General features: G+C 31.3%; 2 protein-coding genes across 9 annotated transcripts; one reads left to right on the forward strand and one right to left on the reverse strand.

Annotated features, from left to right (window-relative positions):
• Nucleotides 1-5,499: 5,499 nt before the first annotated feature.
• Nucleotides 5,500-17,457, forward strand: LOC108334828 (uncharacterized). 8 transcript variants are annotated; one of them, XM_052869596.1, is made up of 16 exons: nucleotides 5,500-5,734; nucleotides 9,755-9,906; nucleotides 10,041-10,144; nucleotides 10,300-10,584; nucleotides 10,704-10,796; nucleotides 10,900-10,990; nucleotides 11,608-11,677; nucleotides 13,168-13,216; nucleotides 13,637-13,808; nucleotides 13,890-13,988; nucleotides 15,137-15,208; nucleotides 15,453-15,591; nucleotides 16,014-16,212; nucleotides 16,624-16,724; nucleotides 16,812-16,848; nucleotides 17,087-17,457. In XM_052869596.1, exons 5-16 carry the CDS (start codon nucleotides 10,706-10,708, stop codon nucleotides 17,242-17,244), a joined length of 1,278 nt encoding a protein of 425 aa, XP_052725556.1. In that variant the 5' UTR covers nucleotides 5,500-5,734; nucleotides 9,755-9,906; nucleotides 10,041-10,144; nucleotides 10,300-10,584; nucleotides 10,704-10,705; the 3' UTR covers nucleotides 17,245-17,457. The 8 variants fall into 8 exon arrangements, 6 of the variants coding, with proteins under 6 accessions (XP_052725556.1, XP_052725553.1, XP_052725554.1 ...); XM_052869595.1 differs by having other exon boundaries at nucleotides 5,584-5,717; nucleotides 9,755-9,880; nucleotides 10,311-10,584; XM_052869593.1 differs by having other exon boundaries at nucleotides 9,755-10,144; nucleotides 10,311-10,584.
• A 1,448-nt stretch (nucleotides 17,458-18,905) lies between these two features.
• LOC108334827 (uncharacterized) lies at nucleotides 18,906-20,073 on the reverse strand. Its single transcript, XM_017570760.2, has one exon. It carries the CDS (start codon nucleotides 20,063-20,065, stop codon nucleotides 19,163-19,165), a length of 903 nt encoding a protein of 300 aa, XP_017426249.1. The 5' UTR covers nucleotides 20,066-20,073; the 3' UTR covers nucleotides 18,906-19,162.
• Between the last annotated feature and the right edge of the window lie 1,890 nt (nucleotides 20,074-21,963).

The following is a 21,963-nucleotide window of genomic DNA, read 5'->3' on the forward strand; positions in this document are numbered from 1 at the left end:
AAGCCTTCCAAAGTCTTCTTACACTTCACTTTTTCAAAAATTTTAAACCAACCTTATGCATACGTTTGCATCTAATATATTCAAAACGATCTTTGAAATGTATTATCAAAGAGGAATTTTAGAACACTTTACAAACATCTATTCTATACCAAAATATATTATACATTAAAAAATAATAACAGAACGTAATGTGAAACAAATATTTTATTATTTTATTTTAAAGTATTTGAATAAGCATAAATATATTTTGAAATTTTATTTAATAATATTTCAAATGTGACACGAAAAAAAGTTTTCTTAAAATATCTTCCAAATTATAACATCGTAAAATTATAATATAATTATTTAGTTATAGTAGGAATAGTAAACACACGTATATTTTCATAATGGTAAGATATTATCTGTTATGGACTAAATCTATACGGATTTATTTTTGGTATCATTCCGAGATGTCTTTTACCAATTGATATATTATATGTACATAAACTCATGTTTATCTCTTATTTTTATCTAATGATCACAATCCTTATCCTTTAAAAGTTATAGATAAAATCTCATTTTTAGTCATATACAACATATATATATGGAAATAAAAATAAATCGATAAGAATGTTGAAAGTTAAAATTGTAAATTTTTGAAATATATTAAGTTAACATTTATTTTAATACCATGTGGATAATTAGATAGTAGAGTGTATATGTCTATGTGAGTGTGAAATAATTAATCATTTGAATTAAAATGTGAAAATAAGATAATAGACAAAATAGATTAACTTAAATAAAAATAAAATAAATACAATTTCAGTTAAAGGCTTGTAGAATAATGGTTGTTGTGTGTAGGATAGACAAAGTGTATTGAATTGCAGTATACTATACAAGTTTATGGTTGTAAGACCCTGGAAAATAACGTACGCGGGAGTACGCGTGGCAGCTGGAGAACGAGACACCTCAATAGCGTACGTGGCAGCAGCAGGAAGAAGCATTCCAAAAGCGGACGCCAGGTGTTACGTTGCATGGAGTCTGGAGTGGGGAACGCAGTGCAGTTTGCGTGTCACTCGGAGAGCGCGACAGTTCACTAACGAACGCCAGGTGTCACGACGAGAGGAGTCTGGAAAGCGTTAGTGGAATGCACGTGGCTGACGAGGAGCAGACGTTCGTTCGGCACTGGAAACAAAGCATGCATTCTCAGAAAAACTCATCTCTCTCTCTACACGCACACTCCTCTCTTAATTCTGGAGAATTCTTTTCTCTCCACCTTCTCTCCACGATTCCCCCACCTTTTCTCTAAGATCACCACCGTCTCATCTCCTCCGATCACGATTCCGACACCATAGAAGGACTCTTGGTGACAAGGGCTTCAAGAAGAACCGTTCGGTTTCAGAAGCTGAAGCTGGTAAGTGTCTTCCTTAGTTATTCGTTCTTAGATTTCCTGAAAAGTTAAGTTTTGGCTGCATGCAAGTGTGTAGTCTAAGTGTTTCGATTTTCTTGTGGCTAGATTTGATTTGGAAGAGTTAAGTAACCATTGAGGGTAGAAAAACGTTAGTTGGACGAAGCCACAAATCTTAAGTTTAGGAGAAGTTGCAGTACGAATCCGGGTAAGGGGAGCTTATTGATTTAATTCATACGCTGTTGTATGTTGCTGAAAACGTATGCATGTTGATGAATGAAAGAATGTATGTATGCAGTATGAGTATGAATGCATGATGGATGATGGTTGAGATGTATGATTATGAACATGGATATTTATGGTGTATGAAATAAATCTGTATGATGATGTTGAATATGAATTATTTAAAATGATTGTTATAAAGTTTATAAATTGAAATTTATATGAAGTATAAAGTATAAGCTGAAATGTTGAAATCTGGAATCTGTTATAGTTGAAAAATCTGAATAAGGTAATTCTCTCTATGATAAATTACGCTCGTCATCGTACGGTCTTATACCGTTCGGTTCCCTGAAAATGACTTAGAATGGAATTCTTTCATTTGGAAAGAACTCTGATCGAGAACGAGCGTCCCCATTTGAATTACTATGTCTGAGCGTTTGGTTCAGCTCAGCTGTATATAAATACTTTAAACATTTAAAATAAGTAACGTTCGGTCTTAAACCAAGCGTTCGTCCCAAATAGCGCTCGGTCTTAAACCAAGCGTTCGTCCTAAATAGCGCTCGGTCTTATATCAAGTGTTGTCTTAAGTAGCGCTCGGTCTTGTACCAAGCGTTCGTCATAATTGGTGCTCGGTCATCTACCTAACGTTCGTCATCAACGGTGCTCGGTCTTATACCAAGCTCTCGTATTATTGAATAACCACTTGGATAAAATAGCGTTCGTTCAAGTATTAAAATATTCACTTTTCCTTACGTTCGTTCAATTACTGGCTTTCGTTTTTCGTATGCGAAGTACTACAAAAATAGTTCTAAATATTCTTGACCCTCCTTCTTACATTTGATCTGGTCTAAGGTCTTCATAATGAAATTTCTTTAAGTACCAGTGCACTTTCAAAACGAGTCAGTTCATTTAACTGGTCGAATAGATAGTAACGTTCGTTATATAATTCTCCGTTCATTCAGTACTTTTCTCTGGACGTTCGTCCTAGTTCTTCAGAGGACTGAACGTTCGTCATTTTATGCTCTTAAATCTAAAGATGTAAATGATGATGAATTATGAAGTTTGAAAAGATGAACACTATATGGAATGATTATATGAATATGGAATTTGAACGAGCGTTCCAAGGAGGAACGTCTCTATGATTTGAATATGAGAAGTTGTGTAGTATGACCATGGTAAATCTGCTGATGGCAGTTCATCCTGATATTCCGTGAGTGCTCGTCCTCAAGTAGAGGGGAGTAGGTCATGTGTGGGAATGGCAGGAGGTCCTAGTCCTAATGAATACTTTGGACTGATAGGGCTAACCTCGGGTGGCAGCTGTTGAATGTTTACAGTTATCACATCACCCGGGTGCACGAACGCCTGTAGGTACATGGATTCATACAGTCCGGACGGTCTGTCTTATGAGAGTTTGAACTGATTTTATGTGTTGTGATATTTTATGAATATGAAAATGATATGTGTATGAATGACTTGTGAATTAAGTTCAATAAGCTTACCCTGTGTTATTTCCTTGTGTTGTCGTTCGTCTATGAACGTTCGTCTTGTCTATGCAATGATCATCCGTGTGGATGGGAGCAGACGGAGAGACGTTGTTTGAAGAAACACTGGAAGAAGAAAATTTGGAGGACGCCAATCTGGTCGAAGTAGAGGTTAAAGCCGAGCCCTAGAGCGCTCGTTAAGTTGTAACTTTTATTGTTCTTTCTGTTAGCTTTTGGACGTTCGGTTAAAGTTTGTAAAACCGTTCGTCTCTAAACTTTGAAATACTGCTGTACGGTATTTTATCTCTGTACGTAAGAACGTTCGGTTTTGGAATTTTGTGATTAGTGTAAGACTGCATGTTTTAACTGTTAATTGTAATTAATTCTAATTTATGGTAATTACTATATTTTAGGATGTTACAATGGTTAACTATACAAGTTTATGGTTAACTATAAAATAGTTTGTTTGAATTGAACTAAACTAAAAAAATAGTTTAGAGAAATTGAAATAAATTATTTTCTAGTTCGATGTACTTATATGATCATGCATTTTATTCTTCTATAACATATTCATTGCTTAATTAATATCAGAAAAATCAAATATCAGAAAAATCAAATATCAGCACTAATAGGGAATTAATATCAGCAGCAGGAACATTATACATACAATTATATGATATCAGAAATATTTACAGTATAAAACGCCCTCAACGAAATAATATTTACACTATTTCATGTGATCCCATTATCATTTAGAATTAGTACATCTGAAATTATTGAGTAAAAAAGCATACAAAATGCATGATCTTATAAGGGCAAAAAATTGTAGGTTTAAAAACCAAATTTGAGATAGCAAATGATACATTGAGTGTAATGCTTTTTAAGAAAGAATATATAAGTTTTCCCGAAAAGCTATTAAATAGAAATGTAAAGAAAGAAACAATTCATAAGTTAACTAGACCCAAACTATTAAAAAGTTCAATTTTTTTAAAACTGAACTATAAAATATTATAATTAGTTTTTAATAAAAAGCGGTTTAGTTTTTCTTAAATATAATATAGTATAGATAAGTTGATTACAATTTGCTTAATTATGCCCATCCTAGTTGTGTGTATGTGCATATGTTTTGTGGGAGGGTTTCAAACTCTATGTATTACACTCTCCCTAACTTTTAATTTTATTTTATGTTTTTTTAGTTAGTTTTAGAGTTGGGCCGAGAAGCCCAGAGGAAAGAGTGGTTTACCCTCTGCACTTTCAACTTCTCATATCTGACCTTTTTAAAAATTTCAATTTTAATCTTAATTAATATTTCTTTAGTTTTTTCTCTTTCACTTTGCACCCTTTAGAAATTTACACGGAATTTGAACTTCGATTTATAAATTTTTTAAATTTCATTTTTAAATTTAAAATTTAATAATACTCTAATTTATTTTAAAATTTTAATATTATCTAATATACATTTATATTTTAATAATTATTAAAATATAATTTTTATTATTATAATAATTATATTAAAAAATAAAACTAAAAATAATTAAAATAAAAATAGTAATAATGAAAATAAAAAAATAATATAAGATCTGAAATATATTAAATTATATTAGTTATTAAATTAAAATTAAAGAATTATTAAATTTTAAATAAAAAATAAAATTAAAAAAAACTGTTTATCATTTGTTTTTTAAATTAAAAAAATTTTAAAAAAATCCGATAAATATTTTTAAAAGTTTGTTTTTTAATTAAAATTTCATAATTATTTTGTTTAATTAAAATTCTAATATTATTTAATATATTTTTATATTTTAATAATTATTAAAATATGATTTATATTATAATAATAATTATATAAAAAAAATAAAAATAAAGTAATTAAAATAAAAAAAAATAATTATATAAAATTTGATTTAATTTATTTAAATATATTAAATTATATTAAAATATCAAATTAAATTAAATAATTATTAAATTTTAAATAAAAAACTAAATTTTAGAAAACTTTGTTTATCTAAAATATGTTATTGAATTTCGATAAACAATTTTTTTTTTAAATTTTTTTATTTAAAATTTAATAATTATTTAATTTAATTTAAAATTTTATATATTATTTATAGTATTTATTTTTTATTTTTATTTATTTTAATTATTTTTATTTTTAGTTTTTTAATATAATTATTATAATAGTAGAAATTATATTTTAATAATTATTAAGATATAAATGTATATTAAATAATATTAAAATTTTAAATTAAGTTAAATTATTATTAAATTTTAAATTTAAAAATGTAATTTAAAAAATTTATAAAGCGGATTCTAAAATTCGTATAAAGTTTAAAATTTATTAAAAGAGTGTAAAATAAAAAATATTATAGGTTGATTAAAGTTAAAAAAGGAATTTTTAGAATTATAGGTTGAGAGATTGAATATGGAGTGAAACGGCCCAGAGGGAAAGGTGAGAGGGGAAAGCGGGAGACCTGGTTTCGTTCACTAAGCGCGAGAGTTCTTTTTCCTTTATTTTTCCCTTTTCTTTTGGGGAACCCTAGGGACAGGAGGTGTGTTGCGGCGAGAAAGAGACGCATGTTTAAAGTTCAATAGAAGGACAAGTCTCTGTGAGAAAGGACCAATTTCAGGCATGGGAAGCTGTTTAGTATGTTTAATTGTGTGTGCGGTGAATGACATGCTTTCGCTATTCTTTTATGTTCATATGGGTATTGATGAATTGAGTATGCAATATTTGTTAAATTGATATTGAATTGTTTTGGGTAATTAAGTACATCGTGATGAACTAGATTATGGAAAATTATATGAATATTAGCATGTGTTTTTTTTTTTGTGGTTACGGAATATACAAACTTGGGTGACAAATAGGTAATTTGATGTTTGGACTATTATGGGGTAACGGAAGATGAGAGTTCTCCTCTGTTTTCTGTTTAAACAGTAGTAAAATTTAATAATACAAATGTGTCTCTTGTTTCGTAACTATTTATGGGATTAGTATTATATGGTAATGTTATATATGTAAAGCTTCTCTTAAATGGAAAGAAGAATAGGATAGTTGTGGATGGATATGGGTATATAATGGGTTATGTTTGAAAGTTGGTAATTATAGTGGAATTAAGAATGTGCTGGAAAATTGTGTATGCATCGTGGTGTTTTGTTATTCTGAATTCGACTGGCAGTTGGAGTTTGGAATGTATGAGATTAGTAATCTTAATTAAACAATTCTATGAGAAGTGTTGGAAGTCCCATATTGACTAGAGATAAAGTTAATTTATAATATATAAGTGGGTGTAGATATTATCTTACAAGCCGGTTTTGTGGATGTTGAGTTAGGTTTAAAGTTCACTACTTAACCGAGAGCTAAACTGATTATGTTTGGATTTTATTATTGTCTTTATTCTTATCTCATGAATGAAATGATGTATCAAGATGATGGTTTGGGTTGATAAGAACTTGTACGGAAATTTTAGTTAGGTTTGATGCTGGTTGGAAAATTTGGGAATTTTTGTATCTTGTGGTGGTTTAATTATATGGTCGTGATATGCTTGATTGTATGAATTCCTTTTGGGCTCAGTGGTATTGAAATTGAGTATTCATAATTGGGAAACTCGTATATGTTCTGTTGAATTGAATTGGGGATTTGTTATGAGTTGAAATAATAGGTATATAACTTGAAGTAATTTTAAAGGGATAAAGTGGGATATATATGTTTGAATTAAAACTGTGTTTGTGGTCTGGAAAAGATAAGGTGCGAATTGGAGGGGACATATGTATGCATTCATTTTGAATAGTTGATATTGAATTGGAAATGGTCTTGTCATGATTTGGAACGTGGGAAACTTGTATGATATTACATTCGAATGAAAACAGGGGAATAAGTTTGATGCAGTTGGAATTTGGGGTAGTAATTAATAATTGAGTTGGAAAGAGTAATATAGGGATAATATAGGTGTAGTGTAAATGGGTACTGTTTGAACTAGGTGGAATCAAGATCTAAAAACAAAAATCAGAAAATGGGTTAAGGTAAAGAATTGTTGATATTTGATTGGTGATGTGTCGTTTATTTTAATCTATTAAAATCATAAGAAAATAAAATAAGTAATACTGGGACGAGAATTTAAAAGTGGTGAATGAATTGTCTTTATTCTATGAATTGAGTTTGTACAAGTTAGGGAATGGAGATGCTATGCTTTCACGTACTGTTCGGTTAAAATTATAAAGAATCAATATATGGGTTTTAGAATGATTAGTAAAGAGCCAAGTATGACTTGATTATAAATTAGTTTTGGAAGAAAAGAACTCTGGATATGTTAGATAATTGATGAACCATAATTTTTTTAGTGATTAAATAATTGGATATAGTATGAACTGGTAGGGCAGGGGTAGTATATATGAAGCTTTGGCATATACATGTAAGATCATCACTAATGAGTAAAGACACTAATATGATATGTTGGGAAGCTTCTTTAGAAAGAAAATTCTGTATAAAAAAAAACCTTATTGTTTGCTGTCACGAAGACTTCCTGTTAGCTGCTATAAATTTTGTTTATATATTGTTGTCTTTGCTGTATAGACTACATAAATGGTGCACCAAAAAAAATTTTGGTGTCTTTGCTGTAAAATCTGCATAAAACCTTTGTTGTTTTTGCTGTAAAATCTGCATAAAACCTTTGCTGTCTTTGCTGTAAAATTTGCACATAACCTTTGCTGTCTTTGCTGTAAAATCTGCATAAAACCTTTGCTGTCTTTACTGTAAAATCTACATAAAACCTTTGCTGTTACTGCACCTAATACCTTGCTGTTTGGGCTGTTCTGGATGCTATTATTGCAATTAAAACTTTGCTGTTTGCTGCCCAAAAAGTCTTGCTGTTTTGGTTAAAATGGTGCAGAAATTCTTTGCTGTTTTGGGTTAAAAACATAAAATATTTTCTGTAATTGCTGTAAAAATTGCATAAAATGCTTGTTGGATGCTATTATGATATTGATATAAAGTCTTGTTCTTGCTGAAAAATAATTGCAGGATTGATGTTAGAAAATTAAATTGATGGTATGATTTATACATTGTCTGTGGATGTTGGTTGGTTACGTCAAAGTGGAGTGTTAAAGGGGTATGATCAATCTTGATATTATAATTTTGCTGAATTAATTTCAGATTTGTATATGATTTGTCGTGTTATGAATCTTGATTAATCAATGAAACTGGTGGATATAGATTGATAGCTTGTGATGTAGAGATAGTATAATGATCGAGCCTTTAAAGATATTGGAACGTAACAGAGAAATTGGTGGCTGTTTTAAGTAGTTTAAATGCGATGCGTTTGTGCTTATGAATTGGTTAACATTGATATGATGGTTTAGTGTGTATATCTGTTGGATGGAGTGATTGTGTTGATCATAATTATGTTTGGACAATTTTGTTCACGGGTGTTGTATGCTTGATGTTATATGGCTGTTTTGATATCACTTTGATTGAATTGGTTGTCATATGGAATATCTTTTGCTTTCAAGTTGTCTAGTCATGTTTGGTGAACACTTGAGAAATGATAGAATTAGCAATGTCCAAGTAAGGTTGGTATGGATAGACTTAGAGTGTACCCTGGGGCTATGAAATGGTTTAGAGAGTTGGTTAGAATACTCGAGGTTGGGGTCTTCCTTTCGCTTGCAAGTAGCAATGAAGGGGAGCACTCTTCGACTGTATTGAGACAGTAAGAGTGGGTTGGATTACTCAACCCCCGATAGGGGTATGGTTTGTGCTTGGTGTTGATACCCGAGGTTGGGGTCTTCCTTACGCTTGCAAGTAGCAGCGAAGGGGAGCACTCTTCCGACTGTATTGAGACAGTAAGAGTGGGTTGGACTACTCAACCCCCGATAGGAGTATGGTTTGATAATTGTTAGACCACTGGAAGTAATGTACCATGAGGGAAATAATTGGTTTGTTGTCGTGGTCAAATTGTGCATTGTTTGAATACGGGTGATATCATATTTTTGAGTGGTTTTGCTTGTTTGGTTATGTGTCATTTTTACGTTAACTCATCATTACATTTGTTTGTGTGTGGTGTACAATGATAGTATAACTTATATTATGAGACCTCAAATAGGGAATGCATATGATTTTAAAGTTGCGGTTTAACAGAGTGGGGATTTACATCTGCGAATATTGCTTCAAGTTTTATTTAGTTTATGCAAAAGATTAAAGAATTGTACCAAACTCATTATTATTGAATTGGAATTGTTTAATGACTATTTCAAGATATATAATTTTTTTTTTCTTTATAAAATTTTATGCTATATATCGAAATTCTTTATGTTTAATATACTAAATGAATTTCAGATTTGAGACCTGACAAATTTTGCATATTGATGTATTTGTAGACAATTTAAATTGAATATTTGAATCGTAACAATTAAAATGATCGAACATAAATTGAGAAGTCACTCTTGACACGCCGAAATTTTAAATTTTGCTGCATTTTCATAACATCCAAATTAAGGGTGTTACAATTGTAGAATACATATATAACTTAAAGAATTGTGTAATTTTTTATTCTAAACCCTCTATATTATATTTTTGAAGTACATAATTTCTTATGAGGTTGTCTGGCAATAATGTTTGAGGTTAGTAAGTACCAGGAATAAGGATTGTTAAGGTGTAAATTGGGTTTTATAGGTGCAAGAAGAAAGAGGTTGTTAGAAGATAAAATATCAGGGCCGAACCGTGAAAAGCCCAACCACATTTTCAGAGGCACGCATCACTCTGATACTGTTCGTTCGATCACGACAACGAATTCAGACAGTAACACTTCTTTGAACTCACTCTTGGTTCGTTGAAATTGAAACCAAGAGTAACATTTTTTATGAATTAGCGTAACTATTACTTCAGAAAGCATCATCACTTGAATTATATGTTACTGAAAATTTTACAATGGGAGTGATAAAGGATGGAACAATCTCAGGGGTTATACCCGAACCTGAAGGATTTTTGGTGCACTATCCTGCGTATCCTTCGTCTATCTCTCGAGCTGTTGACACTCTTGGTGGAATTCAAGGCATTCTCAAGGTATTGCTAACCCTAATTTCGTTGTATGATTAGATTGATTAATCAATGTCGTTGCCTATTACTGTTATTTTTGTTCAAATTATGATTTTTTTATGGCTTTTTCTTTCTACTTCCTTCACGCTGATTGCAGCTTCTGTTAATTTTTGCTTTTGGAGTGATGTTTTAGGCTCGGAGTTCACAATCAAACAAGTTAGAGCTCCGTTTCCGTCCGGAAGACCCGTATTCGCACCCTGCATTTGGGGAGCTACGTCCCACCAACACTCTGCTTCTCAAAATTTCGAAGAGAAAGTCTCCCAGTGTTCGTGAAGCCAAAGAAGCTTCTAGCAGCTCCGGAGTGAAAAATGGGGAGCAAGAAAATCAACCGGAAAGTGAGCGGAAGCAAGAGGAAAGTCTTTGTGCTGACATCGTTGCTCGAGTTACTGACGCTTATTTTTTTGACGGTTAGGCACTTGAAAGTGTTACTTTTTCTTTTTTCTTTTATAGAATTTAATTAGATTTATGCAACTTCTTAAACGAGTTATACGGTTGATTTCATTTTTGTATTTTAAAAAAAATAAAGGGATGGCGGACTACCAGCATGTGATTCCAGTCCATGCTGATGTTGCCAAGAGGAAGAAGCGTAATTGGTCAGAGCTAGAAGAGCCGCTTTTTGGTGAATATTTTGTTTCAATGTTTCTGTTACTTCAACATAATGTCTGTGGTGTGTTTAATGGCTGTTATTAAAAGTTAGTGGCTTGTGTTGTGTTCTGTCATAGATAAAGGTGTTTTCATGGATCCGGATCATGAGGATGTTATGATTATAGTGCCTCCAATTTTTTCTCCAAAAGATGTGCCAGAAAATTTAGTGTAAGTTTCTATGAAATTTCTTGTTTAGTGATCAGATACTTAATTTAATAGAGAAGTCAGGGAACAACATGCAATACCATAATTGTTCAAAATACAAAGAAAATGATCTGGACATTATTCTCAATCTTCATGATGAGGAAAGCTCTAGAGACTGGCTTGAGAGGATATTTATTGTGTTATCTGTCATTCTTTTTTGTTTTAGCTCTTCTAGTTCATTTCTAGTTTTCAGGATTAGTTTGTTTAAAATTATTTTGTCATCTTGTGTACATTTATAGTGTATTGCCTCTGTGGTACCTTTCAGCGAGGCTGTATTTCTTGCCAATTTATATCTGTATGTTCTGTAAAAAATTTCTGCAGTTTGCGGTCTTCGGAGAATATGACACACTAGATTCTTAAAATGGATGTATTTAATATATTCATTTCTCGTGTCTTTTCTCTCCACTGATGGAATGGGAGTTGGCAATGAAGTTCTCAGTTATACTTGGTTTTCCTTTTAGTTGTCTGCATCATAAGTTTCTTATTGTAACTTTTGTTAGTTAACCTTGTAAAGATTTGACTGGCAATTTTATCTTGTGTTAACTTTATGTTGAAGCGACTTAGTCCTTTTCTTATTTCAGTTTGAGACCAGCTGCCATGCCGAGCTCAAAAAAGAAACAAGAGGAAGTTGTACAACAACATCATTTCGAGGTAAGGATAATTCAGATAAATTTCTTAATAGGATATAGGCATAAAATTTAATCACTTTCGTAGGTAGGAGTATATCAGTTACATTTGGTAAGTGTTGATGACTTGTCTGAGTCTCTTTGGCTCCTTGTCACAATTACATCTCTGCAGAATCCTTCATGAGTCTATTGATTGAAATTTTTTATTAATTAGTCTGACCCATTCGTTATCTGTGCAACCTTCTATCATCCTGACATTTCATACATATAAACATGTAAATACCTTTTCCTTGTGGGGCCCAGTAATAACTACATTAAAGTAAAAGGGTTAGATATATCTAGAGAGAGGTGAATGAAGTACCTACCGTACTAAATATAAAATTAAATAAACACACACACACATACTCAACAACACAGACCCTTTTAATATTTTAGGATCTAATTGCGAGGTATGAGACTTGAATCCTACATTGTTAGTATATAATGGTAGTGTGATGTTCATAAGGCTTTGGGCTCTCCAATTACAATGGCTAGCTTATGTTGTGTGGTCTTCCAATATTCTTATCAATTGGTATTATAGATTTCCGCCATGTCTCTCTGCTGCAAACACATTGCAGTGTTTGCTGAGGACTGGTCAAACGGCTAATAAGTATATAGCTGCCTGTGTAGTTTCTGGGACTGTAGGGTGTGGTTTAATGTTAGGATTCAACTGTAAGGTACAGGCCATGAACCCATGTTGTATGAGATTCAAATATGGGATTTATTAGCCCTTGGGATTTTCCACTGTAACAGCTAGTATTTGTGTTGTTCACCCATGCTTCTTGTCATAGGACAAATAAGTGTCAGGCTTATGAATCTTTAAGTGGTACTTTCATGTCACTAGTCCTGTTAAGAATCAGTATTCATTTAAAAGAATTGAATTTAGAGTTAGTGGTTTAATGAAATAAGGGACCTTCAATTGTTAGCAGTTGAGTGCATTGGAAGCTAAAAATAAGGATTTAGAAGAAAATATACTAGAAGAATCCAACCCAAACTATCCTATATAAATTAGCAGAGAAATTGATAGGATCTAATAAGATCAAAAGGGTTTGTATTGACTGGCTGATTTACCACTCTAGTTTCTGTGACCTGTGAAACTAAAATTCCAAATAAAATTAGGGTCTTGACCTAAAGGAACATTAATTATCGTTGGCTTGTGCAAAATAGAGAGATAATAGGTATGTAAAGCTTCAAAAAAAAGGAAAGATCTAAGTTTCCTTTGAAAAATTTATACTCTTGTTCTGTTTCTGGTAAAAAATTCGTTACTGAAATCAAATGACAGTTTTTTTTCCATGGTGATAGTTGTTAATTTGTCATTTATTTTCGGCAGTAATGAAAAATATCCATAATGAAAATCTGTGGATACTAGGTGACATATACATTAAAAAGAATTAAAATGAATTGTGTAATTTTTTGCTTTGCTGTCATCGGTCATATGCATTATTTTAAGAAAAACTTTCCTTGTGATGTGTGCAGATGGACATGGAGATGGAGCCAGTCCTTGCACTTGATTTTGATATTAAAGATATCCTTTTATCAATTGGTAGAATCATCGTATTTCAAACTTATTTAAGTTATAAAGTTCTATTTGATTATATTATGCCTATTTTTATCGTTTTAGCTCCTTTTAGTGTATTTTTTTTTTCCTAAATTGCTTTTATAGTATACATTTGAACCCTTCTTGATTAATTTTAGCACATTGCCAATATCAACAAAGTACTTGCAAATTAATACTATTATTTAGTATCTCACTATTGCTGCATGTTCAGTGTATTTTCCTATTTGGACCCATTAATTTTTATTTTAAATTTTATATAAATTTTATAGTTTTTCTCTTTGTTGATATTTCTTCACTTTTTGAATAAAATTTTGGAAAAAGTTTTCCGATAAATAGATCTTAGTGCAATTTGCACTTTGTGCTTCTATATTTCCTTAGCTATCCTACATATTCCTAAGAAAGTGAATTGGGAGGAATACATACCACAAGGCTCAGATCAGTGGGAGTTACAGATGGTTGTATCTGGAATGTTTGATGAGCGACCTATATGGTCCAAAAATTCTCTTACTGAACGCTTGCACAAGAAGGGCTTAAGCTTTTCGCATGGCATGCTCAGAAGGTGACTGAAGTAAATTCAGGGGATTAGCTTTTGGAAATTCTAATAATTGAATTGCGAGTGACCATCTGTTCTTTCTTGCAGGCTTCTATCTAGAATTTCTTATTACTTTTCCAGTGGCCCGTTTCTGAGGTTCTGGATCAAGAAAGGATATGATCCACGCAAGGATCCCAATTCTCGCATGTGAGACTTACTTTATAAATTCTAAATAATGCCTTGGATTCTAGTTATGGATTTGCACTAAAAAGGTGTTTGGTAAATATTGTATTATTCTTTCAAAATGATGACAAAATCTAATTTATTATTTTTCATTCCATTTGGTTTCCTATTTCCTCATTTTGAGTCTGTCTAGCTTAACCTAATCCTTTTTCGTTAACTTTCTCAATGATGGTTGATGGACGATGTAGGGTAGTATGACCTGGAATTTCCAGTTAGTTTAGAGTATTAGCTTTGAATTTTCAATATTGTACAATGTTAGGTTTAAAAAGGCATATCATAAAATTTGGGTTTTTTTTTGTGTGGAAAATTGTGCCTTTACTTTAGGTGCTTGCATGGCCTTTTAATTCAAGCCTTTTTACCTAGTCTTACTTTTTACCTAGAATTTATTACTACTTTGTAATTTGCTTAAGAGCCATTATGTTGGTCCCTACAGTACAGCAATTCACCTTAGTTTGGTAACACCTAGGCACAAAATGAACCGACGCTGAGATACACGATTACAGCCATCATTGCAACTACCTCATTGACTTCCTCTTTCATTTTTTGAGGCAACGACCAATGACTTGTTGGTATCTATCAGAGCAGTAAAATACAACAGGAGTAAGAAACATGTGCTCCAGGGGTGTACCCTCTGAACTAGGATCAGTTGTCCTTAGGAGCTTCACAGGTTTTGGTAAGACCAAGATGAGTTGGCTTTCTAGCTAAATATATGCTACTTTTGGTGTATTTAGCTTTAATCCCTTTTCAAGTTCTATTTTCAGATTTTATATCAGATCAGGGCGAGGATTCTTTTTATAGATTATCTATTTTTTGTTCCATGCCTCTTCTTAGGAGTCCCTCGCACCGATATGAAGAAACTGGATGGCTTATTTGTTAATCTGGTTTCAGATTCCGTTCTGGTTCATAATTGATCAACTATCCATGAGCTTCCTATGATATTTGCCTATAACATTGAATCTTCAAATATGAATTTATATATTTTTTACCAAGGTTTTAATAACACACAATCTTCATTCCGTCAAGTATTTTTTCAGTGAATTTTTGTTTGCTGTACTTTTGTTCAATAAATTTGAATTTTCAATCTGTTGACTACATTTAGCCTTTTGGTTTAGCAGTTATCAAAGAATCGATTATCGAGTACCTGTCCCATTACGAAGTTACTGTGATGCTCATTCAGCCAATAAGTAAGTCTTTTTCTTCACTTTATCTCTTTCTATGTTAACAAAGCTGTTGACTGTGATTTGGAATCACAAAAGTGAAGAGAAGAGAAAGAGATCACTGGAATTTACTACAATCACAATTAAATTTATTTGCTGACCTCTAGGTTGATACAACATATCTGGTTTTTGCCACTAAGTTGTTTTCTCATTCGTTATTATCTTGCTATTTAAGTTGTTTCTCATTTGAAAGGGCTATTATTTCATGCAGATCAAAACATAAATGGGAGGATATATGTGCTTTTCGTGTCTTCCCTTACAAGTTCCAGACTTCCTTGCAGTTTTTTGACCTTGTTGATGATTATATTCAATCAGAAATAAAGAAGCCTCCACTCCGAACAACTTGCACTGTACTTCTTTTATATGAAATCTTATTTAATATCTCGCTAATTATGCTGCACATTTTGTGCAGACATACTCACATTTTGTGCTGACACACTTGATATCGCCTGACTTTTAATAGACAAGCATGCTTTACTTGCTACTGTGCATTTACGTGTTTCATATTTTTCCTATTGCGTAGCATAGAGGTCCCTTATGGCTTCTCTATGAATGATGTGGAATTGTTCATTTTTCCTTTTTGCTTTAGCAATCAAGGAGTAGAATATTTATTCCATATAATATTGTTTTACTCTGAAATTTGTGCATATCGAATTGTTGTGTAATTTATGCCACAGAAGATAACAAAAAAAAAGGCTTGATTTAATATTTCATGCTTGAAGTTATGAGAAATCTCATTAACTAAGTTAGATCTAAAATGCTACACTTGCAGTATGCAACTGGTTGGTTCTCACAACACATGATCAATTGTATCAGACAACGTCTTATGGTGCGATTCCTATCGGTATTTCCCAAACCTGGTGGTGAGAGTTTACACAAAGCTGCTATTTCAAAGTTTGAAAAATTGAGGAGGGAGAGCTACAGACATGCCATGAAGCTCGATGAAGAAGAATGCCAACAACCTAATTTAGGTTCTCCTTTTATTTATTTTTTCTTTTTCTTTTCCCACAATTATTTATATTTATTATTGATATTGCTTTAGTATTTTAATAGAGCCAACGGAATAATTCCACATCTAATAATATGATGTAAGAAGAATAATTAAATCCCCTTTTAAACTTTGTCTAGTTCCTAGCCTTTTATTAGTTATTACACTTCTATTTCTTAAGAAGCCCCTACATATTTATGAATATTTATTGATTGAAACTTGTAAGGGAGAATTATTTTCAGGTATTTCCGAGCCAAAGTTTTCTTAATTTGTTTCCTCAAATGGCTATTTGTATCAGACTTTATTAATGTTGTTGGAACAAATTTTTGTTTTTTTAATTTGTTGTTTAATATGACTAAGAAATTATCGATGAAAAAATTTGTTTTGGACACAGGTTTGGAAGAGCATGAAGAACTTGACAATGCTGAAGATGAAGAAGAGGAGGCAGCTGAGGGTAACGATAGTGAAGAAGAATGGGAAGAAGAACTTGATCTGGTGATTTTTTTTTCTATCTATTTTATGCTTTTATGTTTTGTCATTAGATTGGGTTAGTGATGACTTTTATGTTGTTGACACATGTAGGCTGGAGATATTCAAATTCCTCTGCAGTCTCAGTCGTGTATCCTTTTCTATTTCAACTCCAAATTTAGTTATTTAAAGAACTAAAAATTCATAATTATATTATTCATACATACTACCGCAATTATGCTTTTTAAAATTTTGCACATAGAAGATATGTTTCTCATTGTTAAGCTAATAGATTGGTACGTGTTAAGAGAAGATGAATTTTTATCGTGTAAGTTAGGTTTCCTCAAGGCTCTCAACTGGCACTTTTTGAACTCCCTTACAATGTTCAGATACCAACATTGAGAATTTTTCAAGGACTCATTTACAGGAACTTTTTGGTAGCTTTCCGCATAATGAAGTTGATGGTGCCAACCTGCAAACAAATGGTAGCGACGAAGAATATCACATATACGAGGAAGATAGTGAGGAGAATTCCTCCGGCGAATGATTTCTGACATTCTTAGTTACATACGTGGGTAAACATCGCCATACATTTGTTGATTAAATTTTCATCATGTAACCTAGTGTCCATTTTTATTATAAAAAAAATAGAAGTAGATAGAAAATAGTGGAGAAATGGGCATGGATGATTTAAGAAAATATTGTTTCATTTTGTATCTATTTTTTGTCAATAATTATAAAATATATAATTTTATCTTCAGTTTATCTTTTCTTTTTTTAAGATGTCTATAGAAGGCTGAAACATAGTATGAGAAAACAGTAAAATATGCATTTTTGCTGTAGAAACATAATATGAATCCCAGTCTTTATGCATACTAACACTTTCAGCCCTGAGCTGATTGAAATTGTGATATGTGGGAGTGTGAAAAATAAAGCGATATATCACTAATCACTAATTATAAATAGAGATGTCTTTTGCATTACTGTGTAAGTTACAAGTATATATTTACAATTGCAATCCATAAAAGTAATGTGAATACATTAGATAATTACAGAAATGATGCAAGTTTGTACTACACCAAATCGTATGTATTCCTAGAGCATCCAACTTGAATGGATCTTGTCCAAACTGAGGCCTATTTAAGTCTATTTGGTCCCCTATTCATAAAAATATATGATATCAAACACTCCTTATTCATTAAATGCACTATCCTTTCCCATCCTCTCCCCAACTTCACTAATATTTTGTAGTCACAGTCTTCCAAGTTGGTAGTTGAAGAAACTGTTCGCAGCTATATGATGAAATGCATATTAGTTTGAAGTCTTGCCACATTTTGCTCAGCAAGCACTCTTGCACTTGTTGTGTACTTGTTGCTAAATCCATCAGTTTTCCTGAATATGTGGTTGAGTAACCAGTAGCTTTAGTTCCAAAACTGTCACACATCCCATCTTCTTCAGTGCTCCTGTTCTAATAATTATGTGTATAATGAGAAAACAAATAATATTCAGGAATTAACTGTGCATAATAGCATATTTTAAGTGCTCCAGTTCAAATAGATTGAATGGTTTAAGATTTATATATATATATATATATATATATATATATATATATATATATATATATATATATATATATTATATTAGATAAATTTAATTTATCTGAACTAATTAAGTTATTATATTTTTTTTTACTTAGATATTTTTAAAGATTAAATTATTATGTTTTTTGGACAGAGAGAGTGATTATTTACAGTGGTTAATAGAATGATAGTTCAACCTATGGGTATAAATGTTCATGATTTAAAGGAATTTTCCCTTATTATATAAGTTTTTTATTGCTTAATTATTTTAGGTTATAAAGATTTTTTTTTCTTTTTTTATTCTAGGAAAAGATTCAAACTTTTTGTACATGTTGTGTTTGTCCATTTTTAATATACAATCATTTTAAAAAATTTCTTACTTTTGTAAATATTATTCTTCATAAAATAAAGAATAATTTATATGATGATATGATATATTGATTATTTTAAGCTAGTTAATCAAAACTTTCGGATAGATTAAACTCAGGTTTAAAAACACATCCACATGATAGATAATTAACAGACAGACCGTATCCAAATTTAATAATGATGATATAAACACTGGATAATGAGAGGAATTTCCTTTATTTTTATAGTATCATTATTCTATGCAATTTATAGTGAAGGCTCCTTATTCTATAAAAACACTAATAACTTCTTCTATAAGAGTTTGCTTTGAAAGTTTAATTACATGTTGATATACTTCTCTATTCCTCTTAATCCTGTCAGCAAAGTAATACCACCACTTACATGGTTCTTGTTTAAATTGCAAGAAATATAATAATGTAAAGCTAAAAGAGAGGGAAGAAAACAGAAAAAAGAAAAATGAAATTGCTGATAAAAAAAAGTCAATAAGGTTAACTTGTTTGTGTATCATATTTTACCTTAGTTAGACACTAAATTAAGAAAAGATACTCGAGTGTTAATAAGGTGCTTAAACAAGCAATCCAATCCATTTTCAAGCCCTTCAATGACTACGAGCACAGCCTCAAGCCCTTTATGTGCAAATTGAATATTCTCAACTTCAAAATCTTTGGCTGGATTATCCATCAACATTCTGCAAAGTGCCAAGTCCACTTTTTCCAATTCATTCACATTTTGAACAACTCTCCCTTTCCTCATCACTCTTGACACAAATCTCCACTTGTTAGTCACCTTTGACCTTAAGATTGGTGAAGAAAGAAACGACATAAGTGACTGAAATATGCAGCTGGTGATCAAGCTAGCTTCTCTCAGAACCCTCACAACTGCTGAAAGATGCTGATTCAGATCCAAAGGAGGAGATGCCCCAAATGACGACTCTTCAGTGTTCTTCAACAAAACAAGATATTTCGTACATTGTTTCCTTGTGTTTCTTCTCAGACTCCAATACGAAGACACATGGTTCTGAATCACCAAGTCTCCAACTTTTCTCCTTCTGAGTGCTGATTGAAAATCTCTAACATTTCCCTTCATCAGCATCATGGCATCCCTTGTTTCTCCCAATATGTCCAAGAATCTCACTGGACAATCTAGCAGCTCATCCACCCATTTTTGGTTTTGATCAAGAGACAGTGCTTGTTGGGTGAGTGGCAATTTCAAAAGATCTTCCATGCACTTGTACAACTCTGCAAGGCCTGAGAGACCAAAGAAAATTCTCTCCACTTCCGAGGAAGACGAAACCTCCCATGATTTGAGCTTGTTGAGCTCTTCTTCAATTCGAAGTGTGTTTGGATGTGATCTGGTTGGCAAGCTTATGGATCGAATGGCATAGCCATGAGAATGTTTTGGTGAAAAGATAGAAGCCATGGATGTTAGAGATGTTGTGCTTCTGATAACATATATATATATATATATATATATATATATATATATATATATATATATATATATATATATATATATATATATATATATATATATATATATATATATATATATATATATATATATATATAAGAAAGCATGTACGTGTTATATAATAATGGTTACAGTGTGGTATTTGGGATGTTGTTGTGAGGTCTTGTCGTGTTTTAAATGGAAAGCCTATGTATGTGTAACAAAGGGTATAAGGTGGTCCTCTCAAATTGCCTCATGTCTTTTTTTTATCTCACCGTCCCTCATGCAGAGTCACTCAACTTCCATACAAAATCATGCACACCAAGGCCCCATGCATCAACACCTTCTACACAGTACAACCATACACTTATCTCATAATTCTGTAAGGGAATCACTCAACACTGATTATCTTTCCTAACTTCAATGTATTTGGGAGAGACTAATGGAGATGATTTGAAGTTAAATTTTTGTTATTGTTTATTTTAGTGAATTTGGAGGTAAACGAGAGTAGATTTGGGAGTAAATTTTTTTAATCTTGTCACGTCAATCAAATCTTATACTAATTCTCACAAACTTTACTTTCAAATTCATTATCACTTACCTCCAAATTTACTCAAATAAACAACAACAAAATTTATCTCTAAATCCTCTTAAATCTCCTCAATTACTCTCTCCCAAATCCATTCAAGTGAACATGATCTAAAACTTCACATTTTAAAAAATTATATCAATTTCTATTCAAAACCATCTATATTATCTCATTCATAGATTCTTTACTTTTTCAGCAAATTCTCATTAAGAAAATATACTACTGAGATTCTTTATTTTTAGAGAGAATTCTCGTTAGGAAGATATTATTTTCAAGTGAAAGCTTTACAATAAATATATGGGTCTATCTCATATATGTAATTAACTTTCTTACTTTTACCTATTCTTCCTATACTTAATAATTTCACATATCCAGTCTAAAAATTTTAAATATATTTTTCACTTTCAAGATATCTTTTAAAAGAAAAATATTTTTTTAACAACTTTTTTTTAAACAACTCTGTGATTGGTCTATTTTAAATATACAAACCAATAAAACAGTGTCACATAATCTATCGTCAAAAAATTATTAAAATATCATTGTCCTTTTAAAAAACAAAAACGGTAAAATAGTTTTAAATTTTAAAATAAACAATACTTCAAATATATATTTAATAATCCCAATTTATCACTTTGTTTAATATCAAAGTACTATTTAAGTTAGATTAACACTTAAATTGTCTTATTTATATGAAATAAATATAAAAAAGTTGAATGTTATTTAAAAATAGTTTTGCAACTAACAAAACTAGCTATATTCAACTATATATTCACATCATAACGGATAATATAATTAGCAACTAATTTAATGATTGGTTAAATTAGCACCTGAGATAACAAGTACTAGGAATGGTGACTAAATTGGTCACACAGAATCACTTGCAACCAATTGGAGCAATTATTTTTATTCTTGTTATCAGCAACCAATTATTATTATCTGATACCAAATTATAAATTGTGGCTGAAAATTAAATCATATGCTACAGTGATTTGTGATAATAGTTCACCAAATCAATCATGTATTAAAGAGTGGGGCAGAAATTGTCAATATATTTAGCAACAACAGCAGTGGTAGTTATTACAGTTGAAAAAGAAACATCACAACATAATCAAATGAAAACCTTTTGTTTTCAATATTTTATTTTCAATAATTATATTAATGCATCAAGTATTCATTGATTTCGTTGATAATACTTGTAATATTTAGGTTTAAACCTTCTTTTGGTCCTTATTTTTTTATGAAAATCTTATTTCGGTCCTTATTTTTTCATCTGTTTGAA

Source organism: Vigna angularis, chromosome 10, assembly GCF_016808095.1.
Source record: "Vigna angularis cultivar LongXiaoDou No.4 chromosome 10, ASM1680809v1, whole genome shotgun sequence".
Classification (NCBI taxonomy): domain Eukaryota; kingdom Viridiplantae; phylum Streptophyta; class Magnoliopsida; order Fabales; family Fabaceae; genus Vigna; species Vigna angularis.

Coding starts and splice junctions, on each gene's coding strand:
- LOC108334828 (XM_052869593.1), top strand. CDS start 10,010: ATGGGAGTGATAAAGGATGGAACAATCTCAGGGGTTATACCCGAACCT. Junction 10,797..10,899: donor GCTAGAAGAGCCGCTTTTTG/GTGAATATTTTG, acceptor GTTCTGTCATAG/ATAAAGGTGTTTTCATGGAT. Junction 13,809..13,889: donor TCGCATGGCATGCTCAGAAG/GTGACTGAAGTA, acceptor TCTTTCTTGCAG/GCTTCTATCTAGAATTTCTT.
- LOC108334827 (XM_017570760.2), bottom strand. CDS start 20,065: ATGGCTTCTATCTTTTCACCAAAACATTCTCATGGCTATGCCATTCGA.